The sequence below is a fragment of the Microcebus murinus genome, chromosome 7 (assembly GCF_040939455.1).
Source record: "Microcebus murinus isolate Inina chromosome 7, M.murinus_Inina_mat1.0, whole genome shotgun sequence".
Lineage (NCBI taxonomy): Eukaryota > Metazoa > Chordata > Mammalia > Primates > Cheirogaleidae > Microcebus > Microcebus murinus.
In genome coordinates, this window is record NC_134110.1 from 44,965,984 (window position 1) to 44,990,192 (window position 24,209).

The 24,209-nt window shown below is 42.7% G+C and overlaps 1 protein-coding gene across 2 annotated transcripts in view; it reads left to right on the forward strand.

Moving 5' to 3' along the window:
- Positions 1–14,325: 14,325 nt before the first annotated feature.
- SNTB1 (syntrophin beta 1) overlaps positions 14,326–24,209 on the forward strand; it is a 244,764-nt gene continuing 234,880 nt past the window's right edge. The window contains exon 1 of one of the 2 annotated variants that reach the window (XM_076005054.1): positions 14,326–15,248. In XM_076005054.1, the coding sequence (XP_075861169.1) occupies positions 14,681–15,248 (568 nt within the window). In that variant the 5' untranslated portion in view covers positions 14,326–14,680. The remainder of the gene's footprint in view (positions 15,249–24,209) is intronic. The other variant, XM_076005053.1, reaches the window with a different exon arrangement.

Sequence of the window (24,209 nt, forward strand, 5' to 3'; positions counted from 1 at the left end):
TTACTCCTTTATTAGTTCATTTAAAATATTTTAGTTACTAAATAATTCACTGTTAGAAATATTCAAGTTGTATTGCTTTTACATAGGAGCAGGAAATAAAAGAGATATTCAAGTTTTAAAAGTCAATAAAGTAAAAACTCAAAGCCCACTGATCACACCGGTCTTCCCACACTCACTGTCATTGGCCACCCTTGTTAACTCTGGCTTCTGCCTCCTTTCAGATGTGTTCTATGCATGGAGACACATGCAGAGACATATGAAGAGAGGAGAGATAGAGAGATCCTTTGAGAAAGAGAGGCATGGATATACATATGTCCTTCTGTTGTTTTATGAATAGTTTATACATACTATTCCACTACTTGATTTTTTTGCTAAATATTATTTGGATATTATTAAAAAGTTTTGCCTGGGCCAGGCATGGTGGCTCATGCCTGTAATCCCAGTACTTTGGGAGGCCAAGTCGGGAGTATTTCTTGGGGCCAGGAGTTTGAGACCAGCCTGAGCAACATAACAAGACCCCATTTCTACAAAATTTTTTTAAAACATTAGCTGAGCATGGTGGCATGCCTTTAGTCCCAGCTATTCAGGAGGTTGAGGCAGGAGGATCACTTGAGCCCAGGAGTCTGAGACCGCAGTGAGCTGTGATCACACCACTGCACTCCAGCCTGGGTGACAGAGTGAAATTTTGCCTCTTAAAAAAAAAAATGTTTTGCCTTGTATTGGGTAATACCATGGACATATAAATTGTTTCCAGATTTTCACTCTTATGAAAAAAAAAGTCACATTATACTTCCTTACAAGGTATCTTTGTGCAGTTGTATGAGTGTATCTGTCAGAAAAATTCCCCAAAATCCAATTGCTGGGTCAAAGTGTCCATGTATCATAGATGTTGTTTTGTTTTAATGTGCAGCCCACTGATAGGGAACCGGTTCTATCTCCCACGCTATCTGGGAGATTGGGTGTTATCAAACTTCTTAAATTGTTGCCAACCTGAGAGATGAAAAATAATGCTTTTATTGTTTTAATTTTTATTATAAATGAAGCTGAGAGCCTTTCTGGAAATTTATTGTCCCTGTTAGTTCTTTTTTTAATGGAATGTCTTTGATTTATGTCTTTTCTGTATTTGACTCTTGCCGATTCCTTGGGAACTCGGGGTTTCTGTGTCCTGGGCTGCCTCACATAGGGACCCCTGCTGTAATTCAAGCCCCTGCAGGTTCCTGACATCAGCCATTCAGTTGACACCTTGGCCTGGGTGTCCTGCCTCCAAATTCCCTACTCTAAGTAGGTGGCGAAGGAGGGAAGGTTGGGCAAATGTAGACTCACCCATCTAGGGTCTTTAGGGGACAGAAATGAAAAACTATAGCCCTTCTTTTCCAAAGCCATGGCTCCTCCATAAGGCAGGGGGATTGGTTATATGACTCCAGGCCTCTCTAAGCTACCGTGAGGTCCACGGTCTCCTATAGCACAACTTCTCCTAGTAAGAAACGTTACTCTTAGTGGGAAGAAAGCCCACCAAGTTCTACCATCTTACTGACATCCCATGTCAGAGTTGAATCACTGTGGGAAAGGCCGAGAGGGGCAGCGTCCTCCAGGAAGCAAGGTCTCCTGAGCTGGGGCCATCCACAGCCCACAGGATTCACTCTGGCTGATACATTTCCCGGAGTTCTAGGCATCACTTCCAAGTACCAGCTGCAGCTCTGAAATACTGAGCAAGTAATAGAGAAAGTGGAGTTCAGAAAACCAGGTTCTAGCTCCAGCTTCACTACCTACTCGTTTCAGATTCTGGGCATTAAATTCTCTAATTTTCCATTCCTTCATCTGTGGAATTGAAGAAAGAAGATTTGTGCTTTCTACTTCTTGGAACTATTAACTATTGTGGAGACCAAATGAGCAAGTATATGATAATAGTAAAGGGCTGTACTATTATTGTTGTTGTTGTTATTTTTTATTATTATGATGATGATGTTTGTAGTGGCAATCATACCAGCAGTGGAAGGAATAGCATCAGCAGTTCTTTACTCCTCTTCAGCAATAGCTTGCAAAGGCAGAAGAAGCTCCGTGGAGGGTCCCCTGGAGTTTCCCCTTCTAGAGGGGAAGAATTGTATCTTACGCAGCTATGTGGTACCCAGGGCCTTGCTCAGTGCCTTTCTCTGAACAACATGCTCAATGTTTGTTAAATGACTAATGGAATGAGTTAATGAATGAACAAAAAAACTGGATGCTTCTTGATTCTTTTTCTGACTTTCTTGGAGCATCTCTAAGATGCCTTAATAGTAGAACAACTAAGATTTCTCCTTAGACCTCATCTTTAGGACAGGAGGGAACAGAGACCTCTGCCTTTCTATGGAGGAGTGGCAAAGAATTTGTGGTGAATTTTGAAGGCTAATTTTAAATAGCCACATACAAATGAGCAGGTTAGCTCTAGCTGCAAACTAATATGAAAGGCAGTACAAATTTTGGTAAATGCTTGCACTTTAGAGCCACACTGCCTGGGTTCAAACTCCGGCTCTAACCACTCAGTTGAGTTACTTACTCCTCTCCCTGTGCCTCAGTTTTCCAATCTGAAAAATGGGGATAACCATAATTCCTACCTTATGTAATTGTTAAGAAAATCAATATACTTAAAACAGTGCCTGGAACATAACAGGCACTGCATATGTATAGCTATTGTTATTGTGAGGAAGTATAGATTCAGTGTTGACCGGCATCTGATTTCTTTTTTTTTCCCCAAAAGAAACTGGAAAACCAATTTTTAGGTGAAATTTCCCAGTTTTTCAAAATATGCGAATCAAGTAAAATATATCTATGGGTCATGATTTTGGAAGGTTCAAAATTCAAATGACATTTTCAAGAACTTGTGCAAAGTTCTGTGTTGTGAAACCAGTGTGTGTAACAACCCCAAGAGACCTCTTAAACTCTCCTCTACAATTCACTATGAAAAGGCATAGTTCAACCCACTAGCTACTCAGGGTAGCTAGCCCCTTTGCTCTCTGCCCACAGATGTTGCAAAACCTTGCTTTTCATTCACCCTGGGGAGTCCCTGAACTCAGGAAGCTAGGGCACTTGGCAAAAGCAACAAACTCCCCTTCAGAACAAAGAGGCACAGTTAGAAAGCCAGCCCTAAGAACACACACCAGTGCCACCCTATAGCTCTCCAGCCAGGTAAGCCATCTGATTGCTGAGAGTGACTTCGGATTACGCAGCACCAACCAATCAGTCCATGAGTCCTCATGTTTTTCCAACCCACCCATGCCCTCCTCACCAACACCTGGTCTGTACCTGTCCAAGCCCACCATCTCTTTCAAGTTCCAACTCAACAACTCACTTCTCTGGCCCTGCCCTTCTCTTAGAATGCCCAACTTCTACATTTTCCTGGGCTCTTAAGTGTTTAATCCCCACCACAATAGGCTCCTGTGTGTGTCCAGACAGTCAGAATGGCACAGCGAAACTCTCCAAGACTTTGACCTCTGGCAGAAGAGGGTTGAATCCCATCTCTGTCATTAGCCAGCTATGACCTTGGGCAAGTTACTCAATAGTTTCCTCCCACTGTCAGGGGAATAATTACAACTGCCTTGGAGAGTTACTGCAAGGATTGAATCACATAATATATGTAAAGTACTTAGCTCTGTGTTTGACACATGGTGTAAGACCTGTTATTCTTAGTTTTACCTCTATTTTCTGGTAGTTTCATGTAATTCTTTTCTTTTAAAATCCAAATTGCCTATCCCTTGACAATAGAAACTGAGTCCTGTTTTTTTGTTTTTTGGTTTTTTTTTTTTAAATCTCATACAATTGTCCAGCACAGGCTGTTTACAGATAAGTCAATAATTGTTTCTGAAATTATTGGGATGTTTACATAATATTGAGGTGAAAGGTGAGAGGGACATAGGAATCAGCTTTAAAAGTTGACGGCCTCAACAAAATTGGCACAGTATTGTATAAAATGGAGTTTCTCCAGATATTGACAAAAACAACCACAGAAGTTTAACTAAGAAAACCTGAGTTACAGTAGTGCTGGTAAAATCTCACATGTTTTAAGCTTTTGTGTCCTGGTCAGTAAAGTATGCTTTCCAACACCTGACCTGCCTACCTTTCCAGGATGTTTTGAGAATAAATGGCCATCATTATCATATTACTGTTTGAAATGAAAACATTTTCAAACAGTAATATAATATAAAAATGAAAGACCTGAGAATGATTGGATAGCTTACACTTATTATAATTACCTAGGAAAGGGAGAAAGAAGCCAGCTATTTCTCCTGGAAACTGCCCAAGCCCCCAGCATTGTTAAAGTTTGGAGCCTTGAAATGCATCCTAATCTCATCCTCCTCTGCAGGACACAGGGAGGACAGGAGGTCAGGCTGCACTTCCCAAGGCTATGACAATAAACCAGATCTTCTTGCTCTCTAAACTCTACCCTGGACCTGGATTAACCCTGCTGTGGCTAAAACTAATTTCTAAAATGGCAGGAGCATTTATGGGAGCACAGTTCAGGTGTTTATCAAAAAATGTTCTTCTCTGGGTTGACTACATTTATAGAGAACAAACAATGAACAGAATTCTGGCATCTCTATGGATTCTAGTAAACCCAAACTTTATCTCTACACTAGTCCCATTTTTGAAGCTTTTTTAGTAATGTTGTTTGGGTTTCTTTTCATCTGTTTCTGCTGGTAGTCTGTAGAAGTGTTTGTCATTTGACAATTGGGAGTTTGGAAAAAGGTGGAAAATTACTACCTAATAGCTATTCCTTGCCTTTTTGAAAGAACTTAATTATGAGAGCAGCCATGTGGAATCCTCCTTAGAAAAAAAGAATGTCTGCCATCTTATTTCTGTGCAGGGTGTGGGCACTGGTGCAGGTCGATGTAGCATACCATGAAGGAGAAGGAAGGCTGGCTGGCTGGTGGCCCAAAAGCCTACCTTGCAGCGTTGCATTCATTGTACCAGTCGGGATGGGTGGTCCTTGGAGCTCGGAGACTTCATTCTATCAGAACAGGAGACTGGATCACAGTCCCGAGGCTAGACTAACCCTCTGCAAACTGCCCAGAGACTCAGATAGAAATCCAGGCCTCCAATTCACTGATTTACATTGGGAGGTACAAATTCACCAGCTAAAGACCACATCCAGCCTGCAGGAGGCTTTTTGGTTTGCTTGTCTTTTATTTTATTTGTGGGGCCAAATGACATTTCACACAGTTTGAGCCAAATTTTAAAAATCATTTAAAAGTATATTTCTCGATGGTCTTGGAAAATCACATCTGGCCTAATGCTTTCCTGAGTGGCAGCAATTGCCGGCTGGATCTGAGCAGCGCTGCTCCTTCACACAAAGTTTGTGCTTCCCAGTTTTGCACATCTCTCACCATTTCTGATTATTACACAACACACTGGGTCCATTTATCATGGCACTGGCATTGTTTTGCTTGTAATAGAGATATATCTCTTCTATAGCTATGTCTCTATCGAAATTTGGAAAGCTGAATGGAAGGCTAGAGGGCAGATTGTTTCAAGGAAATTGAAAGAGAATGTATTTCCTTTTGAAAATAAAGAATGAACATTCTGATATAATCACATATATGATACGTGTATCTATAATACTTATATATTTTTAAATATATATATATATCATCATCATCATTCTCTTCCTGTCACAAGCTTCCCCATTCTCCAAAGAAGAATCACAATATCTTTAGCCTTGAAAGAATTTCAGAACTCACTGATTGTAAAGGACTTTTTGTGATAGAATCTAAGATCACTCTAAGTCAGTTCTACTGTACAAAAAAATTCTGTCTTAAAAAAAATAAAGAGACAAGAAAGGAAATAGGAAGAAAGGAAGAAGGGAAGGAGGAGAGAAGGAGGGAGGGAAGATGGAAGGAAGGGAGGGAGGATGGAAGGGAGGGAGAAAGGAAGGGAGGAAGAAAGAAAGGAAGGAGGGAAGGAGGAAGGAAAAGAGGGAGAAACGGAGGGAGGGAGGGCGAGAGAGAGGAAGGAAGGAAGGAAGGTATCCCCAACAATCCCCAAACAAATTTTTCAGTTGCTTGACTTTCTGGAAAGAAAATAAAAGGCAGTAAAGTGTTTTTACATTTTTACTGAAATTCCGACTGTAATCTAAAGCTGCTTTTACTTGGGGGCATTGGTGTTGGTGATTCTGAGAGGAACAGCCCAGCCCCAATTTTTAACCTTTCCCAAAGCCTAAGGGACAGAGTTTGAAATGTAACAATGTAGGGTTGCCAAAGACTCACTCTTTGGAAGAGAGGTTAATGCTCTTGGGGGCTTCCCTTTAAAAGTCATTTCAAAGGCCCTCGCTGAGAGAACCAGGGATATAAAATCTGAGTTTCAATTGACTGAACCTAACATGTGGGGAAGGTGGCAGCGTGGCCCAGCAGAGATGAGGACGTGATGTGGACTCTGTCAAATTAAAACCTGAATTCCAATCCTCCCACCTGTGATTAACATGATCTTGAATGGGTTTCTTCATTTCTCAGTGCTCCAAGTCCCCATTTATGAAACTAGGGTGACTTTTGCTTCACATAGTTGATGAGAAGATCACAAGAGGAAACGTGGTAGACTAACCTATTGTAGGCACTCTTCAGTGCTGGCTCTGATTTTGTTTTTTGTTTCCTTTATACACATGAACTTGAATGCTTACTCACAATTATGTGCCACATAACAATATTTTGGTCAACTAGAGACTAGATAATGCCATGGTGGTCCCGTGCAATTATAATATTGTATTTTTACTGTACTTTTTCTATGTTTAGATATATTTAGATACTCAGATTCTTATCATTGTGCCTACATCATTCAGTACAGTAACATGCTGCACAGGTTTGTAGCATAGTTGTGCAGTAGACTATACCACCTACGTTTGTGGAAGTACACAAACAATGTTCAAATAATGATGAAATTGCCTAACAATGCATTTCTCAGGATGTATAAACAACATGTGACTGCTTTTGCCAGACTAATGCCCCTCACCCTAACTTCCAGTTTTCCCTACTTTTAAAGCCGCTCCAGTTCTTCCCCGAGCATTTTAATAGATTATAACAGAGATTATTCTTTTTCTGTAAATGGCAAGACTAGAAATATTCTAAGCTTTATGGGCTTTATGGTCTGTCAGGATTATTCTACTCTCCTTGCCATTCTAGCACAAAAGCAGCCATAGATAATATATAAATAAATGACTGTACGTGTTGTGTTTCAAAAGAACTTTATGAAAACAGGCAGCTGGTCTGTGGGCCATAGTTTGCTGCATGTTCCACCATTTCCTCAAACTTGACAAATCTAAAATGAACCAACATCACCTCCTGATAAGTTCTTCCACCTTCTTTCTGGCCATCTAAGTCCATGTCTGGTATATTTTAATAGTGATGAGCATAAGCTTGGAAGTAAAACAGATCTAAGTTAGACCCAAGTTTGAATCCCAGTTCAACTGCTTATAGGAAGTCCTTGTGAAGCTCAACATTCTCATTTGTAATATGGAAATAATGTTACCTACCTCAAATAATTACTATCTAGAAACAATATTATGTACATACAGGGTCCAACACAGTGTAAAGATTTAATAAAAGCAAGTTTTTATTTCAATGGCTACTGATCCTCTTTCTGGTTTTCTAACCAGTAAATTATCACAAGCTGTCCAATTTTTCTTTAATTATCTTTTTTATTTCCACACAAATACCAATTCTTAGCTATTCTTCCTAGGCTATTTAACACTCTCCATAAGTTCTTTTCCTGCCTTCAGTTCACCAAACACTTGTGTTCCTATTGCATGCAAGGAATCATGCTAAACCACTTTGGTTTTTCCCAACTAAGCCATTCCTCATTCTGTCACAGGTATCTGTTTTCACTATACCCTGCCTTGATTAGCAGGAATAAATGGCTTCCCAGTGCTTTTAGGGTAAATTTTACAGTAAGGTTCCAACATATCTATAGTGAAGAGTTATCCTTTGTTCTGGGCTAGCCTTCTTTCAAGACTTGCTCTTCTAAAAACATCCCTTTATTTTGGTGAATTGCATATTGTCTCCACTCTAGCCACAGGGCTTTTGTGGAGGCTGTCAATCATGATATTTATCAATGGCCACCAGGATACACATGTGACTCAAGCTGAGTCACCTGAGTTCTTTCCTCCTTTGCTTTTTTTTTTTTTTTTCAAATTGGGATTAGGAGAAAAGAGTCCTTTCCTTCCTAGAAGCCAAGCTAAGGATTAGGCATCTTGAAGCTGCCAGTGAGCCATGGTTTGCCTTGCACAGCCTGAGAATGAAGTGTGCTAGCTGTGTTTAAGACTAGTTTTCCCTTGATCTTCTAGTAGATTGGCTAAGTGAACCAATGTATTTCCCATTTGGCATTTAGCATCAGTTAGGATTCCATAATTCGGAGCTAAGCATGCTGACTAATAAAACTACCTTTTTATCAGATTCCTGTCTTATTTCCTCCCCCAACTCATCCAAGCTAGTCAATCCACTGATCAATGAAGAGAATCTGCACAACTTTTTCTTCCTGCCTTTGACCTAGTTGGTCTCCGTGTTAGGAATGTTATCTCTTATCTGAAGCCTACATATCCTTTAAGACTCAATTCAGAACCTGCCTCTTCCATGAAGCTCTCTCTGTCTGCTATAAACACAAGGGACTGCTCTTAGCTACACATCTAAACTTCAGATTCTAAAGTTTGAAAGTACTGAAATCATCTTGTATGATTTACTAATTAGGTCATTAATTCTTGCTATATCTTTCCCATCTACCAAATTATTAATGGAATCAAAAGTGTGGGCTCAATGAAACAATCTAACCAAATCCTACCATTTTACAGGTGAGAAACTAAAGCCTAGAAGTGAAGGGATATTCCCAGATCACAAACCAAGTTCAGGGCAGAATACATTAAAAGTTCCTTAAAGATATTCATGTCGGACTGATAATAATGAAAAATGCATAGAAAAGAAAAATCATGAGCCAGGAGCTTATGTTATCCAAAAAGGTGTAAATTGTTAGAGGTTTGGGGGGGAGGAGCAAATAATTTGAAGAAAGTGCTAGAATTTGTTAAATGATAAAAAAATGAAAGGCCCTAAACATTCCATGATACATAAGTATTGCTATGCAGCAAAAGTACTTGTGTACGTTTAAGAGACTCGCAGAGTGGTAGAAGAAGTTAAGGCCCTTGCCAGAGAAGGCAGCAGGGTGGGGTATGTGGTACTTGGGGACTATCCCAAGTTTCAGTTAGAGTTAGGGAACAGAAGCCAGAGATGAGAAATCCACCTGGATTATGAGAGAATTTGTACATAGTCCTACTGGTGGACTGAGTTCAGCACAAAGAGTTAACAAGCAGAATGTCTGGGAGGAAGCTGCTGGGTCAGAGAGGAGTGGATTGGGTGAGTTATAAACAAAAGTGGGCTACCAGGTTGTGAGGCAGAGTAAGTAAGGAAGTTTGCTATTTCTCATGAATCACGGGAGGGGGACACAGAAATGACTCCACACAGGCAGTGGAGATGGTGGAAAAAGGAAAGTAGAGAAAGGTCCCATCGCATATAGACCCCTTCTTATAATTTAATAACCAACCTCTTTTGGAATCTGAAGAGTAGTTTAGCAAGATCCAGAAATAGTTGTTTTAAATTTCCTCTCATATTATTTTAACAATGCATATGGATGAAACTTTGATTCCTTATTCTCCTTTACCTCCCCATATCTGCTATGCCTACTTGGGCCCACAGTTTCAAATGTATAACCCCTTAGGAAAAGAGACTTAAATATATATCCCAGCTATTAAAAACACTGGTATACGATTTGTTTCAATAGTAAGTTATTATGGGAGAGAAGAAAAGGAAGTAGAACTCAGAAAGAGAAGAGGAAGGATAAACAACTAACTACAATTCTGCCTTGGATTATCCTTAAAAAAGTCCCCACTACAAAATTCTGAACACAGTGAGCAATCATAAATAACTCTCACCTGACTGACTGGTTGGCTGAGTATCTGTGTGATGGTCTATCTAGTTTACCAAGGACCTGCCCAGGTCTATGCAGCTATACATCAGGTATATGCAATAGAGGGTGTTTCCCAACCCTTTCAAAATGATGATGCACCTGCTAGCCAATTGGGGCACACCAGAGAAGGAAGAAACAGCTTAGCCTTCTGGCCATATGTCATTCCCCAGTCTTCATACTATGTCCTTAAAATCAGAGTCACTAACCCAGCATTGTGATTTAGAAGCTGGAGGCTGGGTCTTTCCAAGCTCATTTCACACTCAGTACCACAGCCACCTCATTCCCTCAGCAGACTCTTTGTGTACAAGTTTGTCTTCCTTTCATAATCATCTTTGCATCCCTGGGTGTGCCTGCAGCACCTTCCTTAGTTGTTTACAAGAGTAGGTACTCAGAAGTGCTTAGTCCATGGGTATTTACATAGTGAGGGCTCACCTTAGGAGTTTTCTATATTAAAGATCCCTTCTGCTCCTCTTGCACTTTGTTCTTTAGTACACCTCCAAAGAGTTATTCATTTCCTCCTCTCCATTATTCACTTTGTATCCACTTCCATTCTGTATGTTGGAAAAATCACCCTAAAGATGCCCAATTTATTCTTTAGGAAACAGTCTCAAAAGCATAATGATCAGATTTTCCAAATTGAGCTATTGGAGCATATGTTCTAACCAGAAGAAATGTATGTAATAGGTAATAGGAAGTAATATTTGAAAAGGGACTTTTTCTCAAAATCAAAAACGCATAGTTGTTGAAACTCAAAGAGAACAAGGAGGATGGTCTGTGGTGTAATTCCCCAAGGTCCCGCCCTGTGATCTGGTCCAGCCTCTCTCTGATCTCCTCTCCTTCCTCTCTCTTCTTCACACAGGCTGCCCCAGCCACACTGACCTCCATTTGGTCCTTTGAACCACACAAGTTTGGTTCTCTCTCAAGTGCTTTGCACTGGCTCTTCCTTCTCGTGGGGAACCTCTTCTCTAGATCTTTGCAAGGCTCGTCTCTTCTTATCATTCATGTCTCAGCCTAAATCAAAGGTCACCTTCTCACAAAGGCTTTCCTTGATAGCCACCTCTAGTAGTCCTTTGCTCCTAGTCACTCTCGGTTCTATTATTCTGCTTTATTTTCTTCCTAGCATTTATGTCTACATGAAAGTATCTCATGTTTATAGTCCGTCTCCACCTCACCCTCCTACCACCCACGACACTGAGAGCTTCACAGGGCAGGTCTTTGCCAGTTTGCCTGCTCCCACATCCCAGCACCTAGAACAGTGCCTCAGACATGACAGGTGCACAAAACAACTTTGTGGGATAAACAGATAAGTATTGTTCCCACCACCACATGATGCTGTTCTGTCCTGTATCCTCAGCTCCTATGGAGCTAAAAATTGTGTGAACTGCTCTGGCAAGTCTATGTCCACCCAAGTATCAGTAGGAAAATGAACATCTCATGGGATAGAAAAAAAAATAATCCTGATTTTGATTTAGTAGGAAATGGAAATCAATATTTAGGATAGAAAGAGGAAACAGACCAGGGGACAGAGCTAAGGCAAAGAAATCGGATAAAAAGTGGACTTTGGGTGAAATTTCTGGAATACTGAAGTTTGACCGGTAGTCAGGATAACCCAAACTTGGCTTTGCCACAAATTCACTGTGTGGCCTTGGGTCCCCTGTTACTCTGCTCTGAACTTCAACTTCTACACCTGTAGATAAGGAAGTTGAAAGTCTCTTCTGTCCTTTCCAGTGACCACTCTTTAAAAGGGGAGATCTAAGGGAGTATGGTCTATCCTAATGGTAAATGTTATGGGACTGCAGTGCAGTAACCCTATCAGGAACTAAGAAATGAGGCCAATGAGGTTTCTCTTTGAATGTTAATAATCAGAGGCCATATATTCACAGTTGTCTGAAGATATGACAAGGCTTCTAGGCTAGCATGACCACAATTGTCACCACTTTCAACTTATTAATGACAATAAGAAAAAATTGCATCAGTTAGGGGAGGGCAGTATGTCCTCAAACCTTGGAAAGAAGGAAAGGACAGAGGCCATTGTTGCTTCTATCCTACCACATATGGTCTAAGGGAAGGGCCTTCACCCTCAGTGTTTCCTTTCCAGTGGGAAGGAAACAATGGGCAATGTTTTCAATGGACAGATGAGCACAGGAGCTGTAGCTAACAGGCCTTGAGGATTTTCAAGAGTGTAAGACAATGGATAAGAGCCCAGACTCTTCATAGCTGGCTTCCAATCCTGACTCTGCCATTTACTAATTACCTGACCACAGCAAGTTATTAAACCTGTATGTCCACTTCTTCACCTGTGAAATGGCAGTGATAATAATAGTAAGTCCCAAGAATCACTGAGAAGATTAAGTTAATATGTGTAAAGCACTTAGAATAGGGCTGTAATTATAATTCCATTGGCAAAGCCATCTCTGGCTAACGTGCACGCCTTAGGCCTAATGATACTAAATAATTGTCTCCCCTCATTCTGATGCAACTTTCAATAAACAACATACTCCTTTCCATGTGGGATTGCTTGTACAGAACAAAATGTGCTTATCACAGAGGTTCTGAGAAATTCCCATCCTATAGCCTGCAATTTCTTATGGCAAATTGATAAATTACCCGTGGTTGTGTCTGGGCCTCAAACACTGCTTGGCCACAAAGGCAAAATTCAGGCATGATGTTGATAGAGAATTTCTGGTCCAAGAGCAGGTCTGTTTTGATTTCTAAATCTTCACACTGGCACACTGGTACCTATCATAGCCTTAGTGTGTTTGGGGTAGAATACAGACACTCAGGCTCTGATTTCACTGAAGAGTGATGTGCATGAGTTCTCAACTCTAAAGCAGAGGGCTAGCCCTAGCTGGGTTTTTTCCCCCAGTGGTGGAACCACCTCTATCAGCTCCCTGTCTGCTCCTGCACATCAGAAAGGCCTAAAGAGTCCATGAAGCTTCTGTTCCTGCTGTGAGTACCTTTGCAAGAAAGGATAAAAATCTTTTGGAAAACTGCTGGCTTAAAAAATATAGGAGAGGTGGGGAGCTGCCCACAGAATCGTGAATCCAAGGCCTCCCTCTGACCTACAATGACTCCTCCTTCTCAAGAAAATGTCCAATGTTTCATTTCATCCTGTGACCCTGGCTGGGACTCCACTCTTTAGGGATTCATCAGAGTTTTTCAGCATCCTTGATTAAAAGTGTGAGTCATGCTGGAAGAGTTAGAGAACTTTCAAAGATGATACACACCAGTGGGAATGAGTTCAATAAGATTTCTTTCCTCCTGTTGCCTGGATGAGTTGTGTCTGGGAAGGAGAAGATTTGTGAATTTTGTCTTGCTTTTGGCGAGATAGTAGAGAGCAGTGGAAAGGGTACATAAATGAGAAGTATGAAACACGTTGTATGGACCATGAGACCTGCTTAGGGTCCAGGGAGAGTTTGAGAGGTTCAAGGACAGAAGAACTCAGGGACCTTCAGCTATGACATGGGTTATGTGGCATTTCTGGATTGGCCTGGGAAGGTAACCAAAGATTATATGGTTACCCTGGAAAAATGTAATTTCAGATCCAAATAAGTAACTTGTACAGGAACTTTTGAGATATGATCCATTCCAACTGAGTTCTCAACTGGGGGACTTCTTGCCTGGGATCTGGAGAAGGGAAAGCCCCAGGCTGCATGTGGCGTTGCACAGGGACAACAAAGACAGGTCAGAAACATAGAGTTTATCATGAGTTAGAGCTGGAAGAACATTTGTCCCTGGGGTCTGAGGCAGGCAGTGACCTGTTGAAAACCCAGGCTAGCAGAGACACCTCTCCAGAGCCGGATAGGAAACATGTCCTGTATTTAAAAGGAGGAGGTTTAGGCCACTCGGGTTATGCTGATGCTTCATTCTGGATTCTCGGGACAGCTTTGCCTGTTGACTCTCAGAAAGCCAAAGGCCTTGGTCTGAGTCTACCTTCCTCCTCAGAGCCCTTGCAGAAAGGTGAGACAGGTAAGAACTCCGCAAGGGCTGCAAAGCCATGGTTTGAGGAAGCCAGTATGAGGAGACCTGGATTTGAGGGTTAAGACTCAGGAGCAATTCTACCGGCGGGGTGTGAAAGGGAAGGGGGCTCAGGACGACCGGGCGAAGGCACCTAGGCAGGTCGCACACACCGGGCAAAGCTGCAGCGTGGGCGCCCGCGGAGAAGGGAGAGCAGAGAGGAAGGGGGGCTGCGAAGAGATGGAGAGAGGCGGGACGGGGAAGGCGCTCGGGAAGCTGTCCCTGCGGCGACGCGTGCTCGGAGCACGGAGGCGGGCAGGGTCTGGGCCAGCGGGCGGCGTGTGACCGCCGAGGCTGCTGGCGGCTGGAACAGGTGAGCGGCCACTGGGCGGCCGGTCCCCGCCCTTCCCCGCCGGCGTGCCTCCTCCTACGGACGCTTAGCAGTTCCGCGGCTCCCCTCGGCTTGGGGTTTTGCAACTGGCAGCTGGCTTTTTTCCCCTCCCCTGTTCTCTCTCTCCTTCTTTTAGGTTGCTCCACCCCGCCGAGGATCAGGCGAGGGGAACCAGCTTGGCCGCGGCCGCCAACTCGCGCCGAGCGCGTCCGTCTGCGAACTCCGGGAGTGGAGTCCCGCGTCCCGCTCCTCCCTGCGGGGCGCGCTGTCCTCGCTCCCCGGGCCCCGCGTCCTTCCCCCCGCAACCCTTCCCCACTTTTCCCCCCTTTTGCAATCACATGGCATTTTAAGAATGCCGGAAAGATGGCGGTAGCGGCGGCGGCGGCGGCTGGGCCGGCTGGCGGGGGAGGCGGCCGGGCGCAGCGGAGCGGGCTGCTGGAAGTTTTGGTGCGGGATCGCTGGCACAAAGTTCTGGTGAACTTGAGCGAGGACGCCCTGGTTCTGAGCTGCGAGGAGGGCGCTGCGGCGTACAACGGCATCGGGACCGCCACCAATGGCTCATTCTGCAGGGGCACCGGGGCCGGGCACCCGGGCGCGGGTGGCGCGCAGCCCCCGGACTCGCCGGCCGGGGTCCGCACCGCCTTCACCGACCTGCCCGAGCAGGTGCCCGAGTCCATCTCGAACCAGAAGCGCGGCGTGAAGGTGCTGAAGCAGGAGCTGGGCGGGCTGGGCATCAGCATCAAGGGGGGCAAGGAGAACAAGATGCCCATCCTCATCAGCAAGATCTTCAAGGGGCTGGCGGCCGACCAGACCCAGGCCCTGTACGTGGGCGACGCCATCCTGTCCGTGAACGGAGCCGACCTGCGGGACGCCACCCACGACGAGGCGGTGCAGGCGCTGAAGCGCGCTGGCAAGGAAGTGCTGCTGGAAGGTAAGGGGTTAACCCGGCGCGGGCCGTGCCAGGCGCTCACACCTTCTGGGCTTCCCACCGCACACGCACACTCTGCCACGTGCGGTCGCACCTCGGGGTCCGGGGGGTGTGTGTGGGGAGGGAGGGGGAGTGGCGGCAGCAATCAGTTTTGACAACTTTCACCCACCTGGGGGCAACTGTCCCCACCCGGAGTCATTACAGGCTTTAACCTAGAAGGGAGGTGAGCAGGGTTTCTACACCGGATGAGGTGCTTAATGCACTTTGTTTCATTTTTATCTGCGGATATTCCAAGTGCAGTGTGGGAGCTGGGAAGCGAGTGGAATGAAGGGTAGACTTAGGATATTCACCCGTCCACGTTGCGAAGCAGGGGCCACGGAGTACAACTCAGATAGTTTCTGCTTTGGCGAAATTTCGCACTGAAAAGCCTGAGCAACCCAGCCAAAAAGGGCTGAATCATAAAGGGGCCAGAGAGAGGTGGCGATGCTTGAATCCTGAAACTCCACCACCCTTCTGGACTTCTCTCCTGCAAATGGGAGACGGGGTTATGCCTGGGGAATTGTGCCAGGGGCTGGGAAATATGCTGCAGCGAAAGTTCACTTCCCCTGCTGGGTGTTTGTCCAGTCAGTCTGGATTCCTCTGGGCGGAGAGCTGGTGAAGTGGTTTTTCTGCCTGCATTTTCCAGAGCTGTTTTCCAGAGTGGTGTGTGGAAACAACTTTGCATTTGTAAACATTTTCTCCTGTGTGTGAAGAGCCTTAGAAACTACTCTCTTGAGATCTTATGTCTCCAATCCCTTAATTATTCAATGTGAATAGAATAGGAAACACTGTTTTGCACTTTTCCTGGGGCAGACAGGCAGTATGGTGGTGAACTGATCATGCATCCTCCTTTCCCGCTACAGCTGCATCTCCTGCTTGTTACCTTCTTCTCTTCGCCTTACCACTTTGTGCGAGCCTGTCAGCACTAATATCATGTAATTATTTTATCTATTTACTCAGTTGAATTATAGATTGAAGTATCTGGGGTCTTTTATTAAGTGGTGGGTCTCCCTTGAGCTTAGGTGTTCAATACCATGCATACTGAGTGAATAAATAAATGAACCCACAACGACAGAGATAGAATATTTCAACGGAGACCTCGTAATATGGTGATTGATTTAAGCCCTACACTAAGAACTTAAGTTAATTTCCGGCTCACCTAGTTGGTGGTGCTGGCGTATGAAACTGAGACAGTTCAAAGTTGGGGGACCGACTTTGCTAAGTGTGTGACAGCTGATGCAACTCCCTGGTGTGTGAAGGCTCCCCTCCTGGCCTGGCGTACAGAGGGTTTTCTCTCCCTTATTTGTGTAGAGGATTTGTGATGCCTTCATATTTAATTGCCACCCTAGATCCAGAAAGTGGAAGGCTATTTGCTTTGGCTTGATGATTAACATAACAGAAAAAAAGTTTTCTTAACTCAAGTGTGTGTTAGTTTGTGTGACAAGAGGCAGGTGGGATCTGGAGCAAGTGTAGTTTGGACTGTAAACTGTTGGGCACCTGCTCAGTTTGCAATACTTACTGTAAATATCGGGGGTGGGGTAGAAAGGGACAAAAGGCAGGTCATTTTATTTTAGGCACTCTCCTTTATTTTATTATGTCCCTTCTTTTCTTCCTCTCTTTGGTTTCGATTTAATGAATAATGATTTGGCAAAGGGTTGGGGGGAGGGAGAGGACTCTTACCCCAAAAAGAGGAAGAAAAGGTAACTCTTTGCAGCTGAAAATAAACTTAGAAAACCTCAAGCAGTTATGTGACTCGCTTGAGACAGCAACTGAAAAATGAGTTTCGTAAAAACCTCTAACATGACATTCTTAGAACACTCTGTCATGTGTCGCAGGCAGGACCTCTGGGGAAACCCTCCTAGATATGGACCACTCAGTTCAGTGCTGCAGTCTTGTCCCCAGCCCAAGTTTTCAGAAATCGACTGCTAACAAGAGGAGCAAGTGGAGGCCCTGCTCAAAACAGTGTTTCATATTCTGAGCCAAAGTGTTGGTTCTCAATGCAATGGGTGTGATCACATACCATCAAGTCAGAAATCACAATCCTCTCTTTTGTAGCTTAGCCTAATGCAGGGAGTCCTAGGTGAAGGGGCTTATTAGGACCACCTCAAGATTTTTCTAGAACAGCATACTTACTTCATGTTCTGAAATGCAGTGTCCAGAATTTTTACATAGGAGAGGCTTTGGGAATGTAATCCAGTTGGATGAGAGGGATAAGGGATATGTTTTAACAATACATTTACATAACAAATGCACAGTTTTTACTTTGACTATATTTTTTGGTTTGTTTTTTGAGAGTCTGTGGAGATCAGTACACTAGCCCCTGCCAATATGCAGCCGTTGCATGATAAGCGCCCCCTAGTGGAGAGCTGCTACTTCTACTAGTGGAAAATCCTAAGTGAAACCCTAAACAGCAAGTTTCAGTGCATGCCTTGTAGTCATAGATTTCAGCCACGTAACTTATCATAGTCACATAAGTTATCATAACTTCCCTGAGCCTCAATGTCTTCACTTGCAAGATAGGAATAAGGGAACCTGCTTAATTTACAAGGCTGCTCTATGGACGAGCACTCTGAGAATAAAAAGCACATATCAAATGCTTGTTGCTAGTAGTAATTTTTATAATTTAAATGAAATGAAGATGAAATTGCCCCTTCTAAGGGGCAGTCCTTTCCACTTCCTTTATTAGAGTTTGTATTTCTTATTTTATTCTATTTGTGTGTGTGTGTTTGTGCTATAAAACTGTAATACTAGGAGATCATTCCTCTGGGGGCCATAGGAGTTAAATGGAATCTGGGGAAAGAGAATGGTGACAATAGCTAATATTTCTTGAGCACTTAACATGTGCCAGACTTTACGTGCATTTGTTCATGTTACACTTCTAGTAACTCCATGAGGCCAGTACTATTGATGTTCATTTTACTGATGAGAAATTAAGTTACAGACATTAGGTTTTATGCTTAAAGTCACATAGCTAGAAGGCTTCTAGGTCTAACTGACTTAGAAGCCCATACTTTCAACCTCCAGGCAATACAGATGCTGTGAGCTTTCAGGTGGGACTGTGTACTTGAGCCAGTTGAAGTTATTGGGCTCAAAGTGTTTTTCCCCAACTCTCAAATATGCTGAAGTGCTTGGGACAACTCTGAGCAGGAAATAGCAATTATGTGGGCTAGTCAAAAGGGAGGAACAGGAAGGAGGAGTGAGTCTTAAACACCTAGGACACCCAGTGCTTGCCTATCAAAAGGAAGCTGCTAAGATATGGCTCAGTTAACCCATGGTTAAACATGTGGCTGGCAAGGAGACTAAAGTGTAATTCAAACTTAAGTAGTGAGTAAATGGTGCCAGTTAAGCTGGTGTTTAAGCAATATTGGTTAAGATCAGAAATTTTCACACTATGAACTCATTTCTTATTTTAGGAAGTGGGAGAGGGACTCTGCATTGCAGCCATGCAGGTACCAAACCCCATAATTCCAGGGGGCACCATTCACATGGATTGTGGCGGGGAAGGTACCCTATGGATTGGGCAGGGCACACCAGCACAAACATGCCTGGCAGCTCCGCGTGGGGGGAAGAGGAAATTTTTGCCCTTAGATTAATAATAGTAAAATAGTAATTTAAAATGTGTCAACCTTTTTACAACTGAAGCTACAAGAAAATTAATTTTTCTATCACTTTGGTGAGATTAAGGAGTTCAGACTGTTCTGGAAGACTCATGTCCGAGCGTGGAGGTAGGGGGTGGACAGAATAATCCCTGAGTTCAAAAAGCCCCCTATGGAACTGGGCTGGAAAAAGTGGAAACTCAAAGGAGAAAGTCAAGGACAGTTGCTGACATTCTTCCTGCCCGTCAGAGCTTCTCCCCCACGAGGCTCCCCGGAATGCTTGCCTGCCGAGGTCATCCACAGCGTCACTTTCACAGTCACTTTCTCTGGTGGTGACATCAGGAAGGAGGAGGATGGTGGCAAGGGGGGAGCTAATGGTTTTCTGGCACAAAATCTCAGGACTGGAAGAGAATTTGAACTTCAAGAAATCTTATTTTATTTAGGATGTACAGATTCTTAAAGAATGCCCTGTACCCTTGGGTTAGAGTCTTGAAACCAGGGTTCTTATCTTCTGCTTGTTTTCACTTTTACAAGATACTTCATCTCTGTGGGCCTTGGTTTTCTTCACTGGAAGGCTAGTGAGCTGGGTTAAGCCATCTCCAAACCTCGTTCTATCTTAAATCCTGTAAACTCAGACCCAGTGCACAGTATCACTAACAAATATCTTCATACCCTTTTTATTTTTGTGAAATGGATTGCAAAAATAATATAGCCCAACTCTAAGTTAAATTTAAAAATCTCAGTGCTATATAGGAGAAATAAAGTATTAATAACATGTTAAAACAAAAGAAAGCAAAAATACAAAAAATGTGTTTCAATAGATAAATGCATGAGCACAGCTACACATGGGTTCATCTTGAAGGAGTCTGATGCCAGCACCTCTGTGTAAATCACTGTCAATGCACAGCTGCAAATGAAGATGGGTAGGGGTGTGTGGTATCATCTAGGATCTAGAAAGGCCTTTCGCTGTGAAGGACTGCCCTAAGTCACTATGAAGGACTGCCCTGGGTGTTGCAGAATGTCCCTGACTCCCTTCACTAAATGCCAATAGTGTGATACCTCTCCCTGACTTGATCCCTAAAATGCCTCCAAAAATTTCTGAGAACTGCCCTTGAGAAAGGGGCTATTGATGCTCCACCACCTTGAGAACCACTGTTCAATAAGAATGCTATTTCCTCCTCACCACTTTATAGTGCCTAATGTTTTTGCAAACTCTTTTTCATATGTAATAATAGCTAGCCACTTATGCAATACATGTGCCACATGCTGTTCTAAGCATTTTACATGGATTAATTTATTGGATCCTCATGATAACCCAGTACTATTAGTATCCCTCTTTTACAGATAAGAAAATTAAGGCAGAATGTTTGAGTCACTTGCCAAAGACACACAGTAAATAAGTGCTGTGCCTTAGATTCAAGCATGGTGGGCCTTAGAGCTTTTGATCTTCACAAAAAGGAGATAAATAGATTAGAAATACTTTTCCCCAATTTGCTGATTAGGAAAGTGAAGCTCCAAAAGTTGAAATGCTTTGTCCTCATTAGGTCTTCTATTTTCTTATCTTGTGTATTAACTTTCTGTTGCTGACCTAATAAATTACTAGTAACCCTAGTAAATTAAAACAACACACATTTATTATCTTATAGTTTCTTTAGGTCAGAAGTCTGACACAAGTCTCACTGAGCTAGCATCCAATCAGTAGGCCTTCATTCCTTTCTGGAGGTCATAAGGGAAAACCTGCTTTTTTTTTTTTGTCTTTTCCAGAAGCTTCTAGAGACTTCCCACATGCCTTGGCTTGTGGTACCATTCCATTTCTAAAGCCTGCAATGGTGTCTTGAATCCTTCTCGCATCAAATCTTGCCAACCTCTCTTCTGCCTCCCCCTTCCATTTTTAAGGACTCTTGGTACTACATTGGTCATATCCAGATAATCCAGGATACTTCCCTATCTTAATGTCAACTGACTAGCCACCTTAATTCCATCTTAAACCTTAATTCATCTTTGTCATCTAAAATAACATATTCACAGGATCTGCAGATGAGGATGTGGGCATCTTTGGGAATGGAGATGATCATTATTCTGCCTACCAATTCTGGTTTGCTAAAGTTGTAATGGTAAGAAATTTCCTGGGTAGTCCTTGGAGAATATACCACACCTCTGTAAATAATAACTTCCTTTCTCATTGCAAGAGAGTTTATTCACTGATGTACATATCATGTAATTTATTGAGTGTCTTCCATGTGCCACACACTACTTAGACATTGCCCTCAAGAAGCAACATTCTAGAGACAGACACAGATAAGTGCTGTGCAGATACCTACAAGATGGAGGAAGAAGGGCTACCTCATGGGCATCATGAGATACTGTGCTGGCCCATTAGAAGGGCATTTGGTCTATTCTTGCACAAAGATATGGAAGGCAAATGCCTCAAGGCAGCCCATAAAAGAGCCTCAGCTGTAGCTCAGTGTGGCTAAGAGGACAGAATGTGACCTTCGGACCTTGCTGAGGAGTTAAAAAATAAAAAATAAAAAAAAAGTAGAACATTGAACAGGAACCAAGCCTTGTAGGGCTTCTTACAGAACTGGATTTTATCCTGAGGGTGAAGTGTTGTAATCAGGAAATGTCATGCTCAGTTTTGCGTTTCAGGACTATAACTCTCTAGAGCCATGCTTCCAACATGAGGTTGATAAGGTTCTAGTGAAATGACATGGTTTCCTGAGTCCACCCAGAAGCCCTGGAATTCAGCCAGTCACCCTGAATTTTATTTAGAAGCACCTTCCTAAGCAAGGCTTAGGTTTGTAAAGTGGCTTTGCTGAAATTTGGATTTGATCATCAGGTCACCCCTCTGTGGATGGTTGGTCGGTCCCAGTGTCATTGATCCCCCTTTTGTACCCAGAAGGCCCAGAGAATAGGTGATTTTTTCTGAGGTTGCATTGTGAATGATAGAACTGGAAATCAGATTATCTAACACCTCAGCAGGTTCATCCTGCTGTGAACTACACAAACTCAGGATGTTGTGCAGTGGACGAAAGGAAGTCAAAGAAGAGGTCTAAGGCGTGGCCTCTGGTTTCAGGGAGCTTAAAGTCACCGAGGCCATTTGAGGCTGATTGTGACGTACTTGAGATTGTGATTAGTGATACGAATTCATGTGACCTCAGCATGCAGCATATTACCTGGTACTTATTAAGCTGTTAAAGTATGTTAGAAAGGAAAAAAAAAAGAAAAAGGAAGGGATGGATGGACAAAAGGAAAGAGGAAGGAATACAAGGAGGAAGAAAGGAAAGGAGAGAAGGAAGGAAAGGAGAGAGGAAAGGGAAGAAAAGAATGAAGAAAGGGAGGGAAGGAGGAATAAAGGAATGGAGAGAAAGAATCAGAAGGCGAATTACCCTTTTTTATGACTCTCATCATCTCCACTTATGCCACTGGATAGTGGTGATTAACATTAGGCATCGGATAATGAAACCTATGCTTTGCTCTGTAGAGAAGAGGAATAAAGAAGTGACTTTATAGACCCAGGAAACATTTAACATAAACCAATCTTGAAAGACATTTGACGAAAGAGGAGCCAGACATGATTTTAAAAGGTATAGGAAAATGTAATTATCCTTTTACTGTTACACAGGTATTTATAACCACCTTTCTTTTGCCCCCCTGTGGCTCAGGGACCTACAAGTCTGAATCCGTAAGAACACTTTCTACCTGAGGAGATGAAAACTGCCTGCTTAGATATTTTAATTGCTTCTTTTTACAGCTTCTGTATCAGTGTGAGAATTCAGACCATATTCCTTCAGCGAAGCTGATTGGAACAGCCCATCCATTCTTTAATTCTGCTGTGGTGGGCAGTGTGTTCAGCAGTGCATTTGATCAATCACCCCATGGAGTATGTATTAAAAATAACTCACTGTACATGGCTCCATATTTGTGAAAGGCATCTAGCCAAAGCGACCTGTGGTCTGTTTGGTGACGGGAAGTTATTCTCCAGCAGCTACTGGCCTACTAAGCATTCGATTTCAAATGATGCACTTCAAAGCTGCTCAGGTTTTTAAAAAGCCCAAAGTCCCCCTGCATTTATAGCAAGAGTTTTATGTACCAAAGCTCATTACCCACTTCGCTGGCCTTGATCTGTAATAATGCTTGCCTTTAGTGCTGACCTGCAGTGTGAGACTTAAGACAAATACATAATACCCACCACAAAATCAGTGTCCTAACAGACCCATGCACACGAGCCCCACTGTCAAAGGATAGACAAGATGGAAAAGTTCATGATTAACAGTGATTATCATGGAAATTAAAATGCAGACCCATACTTCAGCTGAGTACTTTTAAAAAACTGCTACTCCTTCCTGTGGTTTGAAGCAACGTTTTTAGCATGTTGATAAGTGTGAGAAGATCTGTCTCAACTTTGGTTGCTGAGAATTACTGCATTTCACATATCCTGTTTATTTGCATTGCTGTTCAACCTGCCATTGTTTCTTTCTATCACAATTTTTTTTTCCCCCAAAGCAGTTTAGTGCAGTGGTTTAGAGAATGGGCCTTAGATTTACTCTGTCTGGGCTTAAATTCCTATTCTAACTCTTTCTAGCTGTGAGATCTTGTGCAAATTACTTAACTGCAAGTCTCAATTTCTTAATTAGTAAAGTAAGTTTCCTCTTCATAGGTTTGTTCAGAAGGGTAAAGTGATTATGCATTTAAAGCCGTTAGTTCACTGCCTGGGATATAGTAAGCACTAAGTAATCACTAACTGTATAATATGTAACATCTTATGCTTAGCTAAGTATTATTTTCAAATAAAGTTCAATCATGTAAGTTAAAGGGTTTAATCATATGTTATACAAGGTCTTTTGGGGGCACAGAACAATTTGGGATTCGTCATGTTAGGGGACTGAATGTGTAACAGAAGACCAAGGAGAGTTCATCTCTCTGCAAGGGTGGCAGTGGTGATTCTACATGGGTGTATTTAATGATTTTTAATAGCATCAGATGTTTTCCATCAACCAGACCACAGTGTAGGCTGCTGTGGATTTTGGTGGGCAAATGTGAAATCTGTATTAAAATGCTGATTACGCAGGAAGATGCAACACTGTGTTTTGTAAAGGGAAAGCTGACAAGTAAGGATTTAACCTACACAGCAAAATTCAAACTTCTTTGAAATTTTTCTAGTAATTATAGGAATGTGGTGTTCTTATTGGCCAAAAGAAGCCAACATGATTTTTTTAATTAAAAATGTAAGTTTATAAAATTTTTTATGTAAATTTATGTAAATGCATTTACATAACTGTTATTAAGCCAGTGTTATATTTTACTATTTTATTCTGTTATTTAGCACTGT